A 4,372-nucleotide genomic window follows, 5' to 3' on the forward strand; every position below is an offset into this window, starting at 1 on the left:
ATGGCATCAGATTTTAAAGTCCTCAAATAGATTTTTTTATTCAAAGTTCTTAAAGGTGAACTGCAAAAGTGAGGGGAAGAGTTTGTAGCTCTCCATCTTTTTTTTTTAAACTTATTTTAACTGTAGAAATATTAGTTTGGCAGGAAAGCTTCTTGGGGGCTTAAGAGAAGTGAAATATTGTGAGCTCACATGAAGGTGGATGTTTAATCTTTATGGAATCATTTCTCCCAAGTTTTTTTTTTGCTAGGTATTAGGAATTAAATAGATGCTATAAATCAGAGAAAAACAAAATGCCTAGTTTTCAGCTGAAGTACAGTCACTTCATTGACTGAACTCAATGAAGTCACACCTGCGTAAGGCCCTGATCCTGCACAACGGATGTCAACAGGATCTTTGCTGTTGGATACAGTGAATTCATGATCAAGGTTTAAATAAGGAGTGAGAAGAATTAGGCACCCTAAATGTTAATCAGTTTGACTAAAAGTCCCAACTTCCTCAATTGCTCAGCTTTTGGTTTCTTGTGATGTCATAATTTCATTAGTTCCCATAGGTCTTCCTGGACAGACAAATCATGAGTTCAAAACAAAAACCCCACGCATTTGGGAATTTTAGGGGAACTACATGCCTTTCAGGCTTTCTAATTTAAAAAAAAACAAAAAAAAAACAAAACAAAAAAACCCCAAGAAGGTGGGGGGAGAAACGCACAAGCCCATTTTCTTTAAGTTACATTTGAAATGTTAAGGAATCAGTCTTAAGGTGTAATTTTAAAAACTGTATCTTTTTTCAGTAAATCAGTAAAGTCTCCAAGTTTACGAACCGCTGACCTTTAACACCTATACTCCAATAAACCATGTTATTATTAAAATTACAAAATAAGATCCTAATCTTGCAAGCTGTTCTGCAAAGCCCAAATAACTTCAGCAAGCATTTATATAAGTGTAGGATTCTGCCCACATACAGAATCAGGTAGCATCAGGGCCTAAATATAATTATTCAACTGTTTCCAACATTACCAGAGAACATTCCCATACCTCACGATTTTAGGTTACCTTCCCCCATTCTTAACATACTGTTATTTTGGTTAGACAAATATCATGATTAAAAAAGCATATGTCTGCCATGATTGCATATTAAAGTCAATTCTCCTTACAATACATTAAAAAAACCACAGTTTTGCTGTTCTTTTTTAAAAAAAACAAAACATTTGTATTAAAATTCTTAAAGTGGATAGACATTAAACGCATGTCTGGAATTAAAGTTACAGTTGTTAGAATTTTCTTGATACATCACAACATTAAGATTTCTCTCTTTGCTGGCTGGAGGTACATCCTACATCAGAGAACCAAAACAAAAGAAATCCTCCCAAAAAACCTAAATGCCTGTAAATTTGAACTAAATGCAGTCCAAATTTGCAAGACATGGAAATGACATTTAAAAGGCTCAAATGGAAATAAGAAATAATTCCACTAAACAATAGGTCTTTTTGTCCTGGCTTGTTCAGTGTGATTACTGAAAGGAAGCTGTTAAGTAGTTTCTGGAGTAGTAGATAATGGGATTCTGTGGCGCTTTCACAGGTTGGCACCGGCTGGAACAGCTGAGTTTTGAAGGCACTCTACAGACACAGGGTTGCTGTTGGCCCTGTATCACATTTTAGGAAGTCTTTGTACTTTAGAGAGCTAATCAAAATCAGTTATTGCCAACCCAAAAATAAGGAAAACAAACCACCACCACAAACCTCCCTCCCCCCTGAAGAAAAGAAGAAAACTAAAAAAATATTGTGCAGATTTGTAACATTTTCACAGCTGATTTAAAAAAAAAAATACTACCGCTCTCCCCCAAACTCCCATCCGATACAGCAGGTAAACAAAATAGGAAGTTTCACAAATGATCAGCAGACACGTTCTGGCACCCCACACTGTATTGGCATCAGTGTTATTCAAAGTCCTAGTTCAGATGTGCAATACTTCAGATTGGATACACTGTAACTATAATCCAACTTTGCATAGAAATCCTCGGAATCAATATCATAGTCACCGGGTGCATTCAAGGTTGGCTAAAGAAGAGAGAGCACCAATCTTAAAGTTTCACCCCCACACGTCCACGGAAAGATTTCTCTCCTCCTCTCTGCAATGGTTTCTTCGTTTACTGCTCCCCTCAGTTCCTTCCTTAAGTGAAATTTCACTCTTCCAGTTAGAAAACGATTGCTCACAAGCTCCCCTTTCTCCAGGCCGAAACTTTTCTTACTGGTGTCAGTTGCCAATACAGCAATCTGTAAATGGTACTTACGGGAAATATGCAACAATCAAAATCGATGAAATGTACATGCTGAAAAAGCCACGTTCCAACAATACACCCACCCCATGACACTGATCACTGCAGCAGCTGCTGCTGCAGCCTGGAATCCTTGTGTATGCAAAGTTGTTTCCAATCTTTGTTTCGAACGATCACATTGCTGCTTCTTTTTGTTGTAAACCTTTGCGAATGAGAACATTACCCCGCAAGCCCTTTCAGAGGATCACGCAGGACGAGCAGCACTGATCGTCCCCGTTGGGCTGGGAAGCGTAGTTCATCTGCCTGACAATCTCTGCAAACAGTTCGTCCACTGAAGCTTTGTTTTTGGCTGAAGTTTCCATGAAGGGGCAGCTCCACTCCTCGGCCAGAGCTTTGCCTTCCCCATACGAGACCTCCCTCTCGCCCTCCAGATCCACCTTGTTGCCCACCAGGATCATGGGCACCTTCTCGTACCTCTTCACCCGGATGATCTGATCCCGCATGGGCTTGATGTCCTGGAAGCTCTGCTGGTTGACCAGGCTGTAGACCAGGATGAAACCTTGCCCGTTCTTGATGTAGAGGTCCCGCATGGAGGCGAACTGCTCAGTGCCGGCGGTGTCCAGGATCTCCAGCACCGAGGGGGAGGAATCCACCTCGATCTCCTTGCGGTAGAAATCCTCGATGGTGGGGTCATACTTCTCGATGAAGGAGCCGGTCACGAACTGCACGGTGAGGGCGGATTTGCCCACGCCGCCCGAGCCCAGCACCACCACTTTGTATTCTCGCATGGCTCCGCTCCGCACACCCGGCTCCTTCCTCGCTGGGTCTCTTCTCTCTCTCCCACCTCCAGTCGCCGGGGAAGGAGGGAGGGGAGAGAAGCCGCCCCGCCGCGGCTCTCACTGGAGCAGGGTGAGCATACAGCAAGCGGGAGAGGGAGCAGCGGCTAACGCCCGGGCAGCGCCAGCCCCCTTCGCGCGGCAAGGGCTGCGCCCAGCCTCCCGGGCCGGCTCCTGGGCCAGGCAGCCGAGGCCGAGCCCCGGCAGAACGCAGGGACAGCGCGAGCCCCTTTGACAGGCAGGCGCCGTGCCTGAGTCTCAGCAGCCCTGGGAGACTGGGAGGCGGCAGCTGCCAGCGGGGCGGGGGAGGAGATCGCGAGTTCTCATCGCCCCCCGGCAGCCAGCGCGTGGTGCACCAGTCCCGCGGTGCTGCCTCGCGCCGCCACGGGCCATCCCTTCCCCGCAGCCTTGCCCTCAGCTCTGCTCACAGCCCGCCCGGACCCATTGGCTCGCGCTAACGCCCTTCCCCCTTCCATTGGTTTCCGGGGGGGGGTGGGGAACCACACAAGGACACGCGCCCCTGCTCGCCCTTTTGTTCGGATTGGCTGCCGCCTAGTGCCCGTCAGGCCGCGCTGCCTCATTGGCTCAGAGGTTTGAGTTCCTCCGCCATTGGGTCTCCAGAGGGAGGAAGATGATTGGCCGGTGAGCCGCTGTCTGTCTTTCTGCCCCGCCTATGAAGGAGTTTTGGCGGATACTTATACTTTGCAAACAGGTAGAAGGGGATACTGAGGGTCGCGGTGCAGCGATGGGGCTTTGGCCCCTCCCCGGAGGCAGCTCGCCTCGGGTTAGCCCCTGGCGGAATTAGGTCAAGCTACAGGCCTAGGCACCCCCGCTGGGGAGGGGGCTGTGCTTTACTGCTTTGCCCTGGCCCCAGTCACCCACCTAAAACACACGTGCTGGGCAGGAGGCAGTTTAGACAGCTTAGGGCAACGGTTACTGAGACAGGCAGGGTGTCTCAGGAGGCTCAGTCGGGTTATTTTGGTCCTTAGGAGAAGTGGCTGTGGGGACAGAGGTGACTCCAGCCGTGGTTTTTCTTCATTTCGTATAAATCTTTCACCTAGGCCTAGGGCTGCAGATTTGCTGGGGCAGTAAATTTGTTCACACCCCCTCCCCAACTCCCCCCCCTCCCCAAATCTCCAGCTGCTTCCTCCCCCAGATGCGCTGCGCTGCGCTTCCCTCCTTTCACCTCCCTCCCAGGCTTGCCACGCAAAAGTGCTGGGAGGGAGGGAGAAGCGAGTAGTGGCACTCAAGAGGAGGCAGAGCAG

The 4,372-nt window shown here is 48.2% G+C and overlaps 1 protein-coding gene across 1 annotated transcript; it reads right to left on the minus strand.

Annotated features, from left to right (window-relative positions):
- Positions 1-1,773: 1,773 nt before the first annotated feature.
- RAP2B (RAP2B, member of RAS oncogene family) lies at positions 1,774-3,527 on the minus strand. The gene has a single exon (XM_032787397.2). The coding sequence runs from the start codon at positions 3,057-3,059 to the stop codon at positions 2,508-2,510; it is 552 nt and encodes a 183-aa protein (XP_032643288.1). The 5' UTR covers positions 3,060-3,527; the 3' UTR covers positions 1,774-2,507.
- Between the last annotated feature and the right edge of the window lie 845 nt (positions 3,528-4,372).

This window comes from Chelonoidis abingdonii, chromosome 8 (assembly GCF_003597395.2).
Source record: "Chelonoidis abingdonii isolate Lonesome George chromosome 8, CheloAbing_2.0, whole genome shotgun sequence".
NCBI lineage: Eukaryota > Metazoa > Chordata > Testudines > Testudinidae > Chelonoidis > Chelonoidis abingdonii.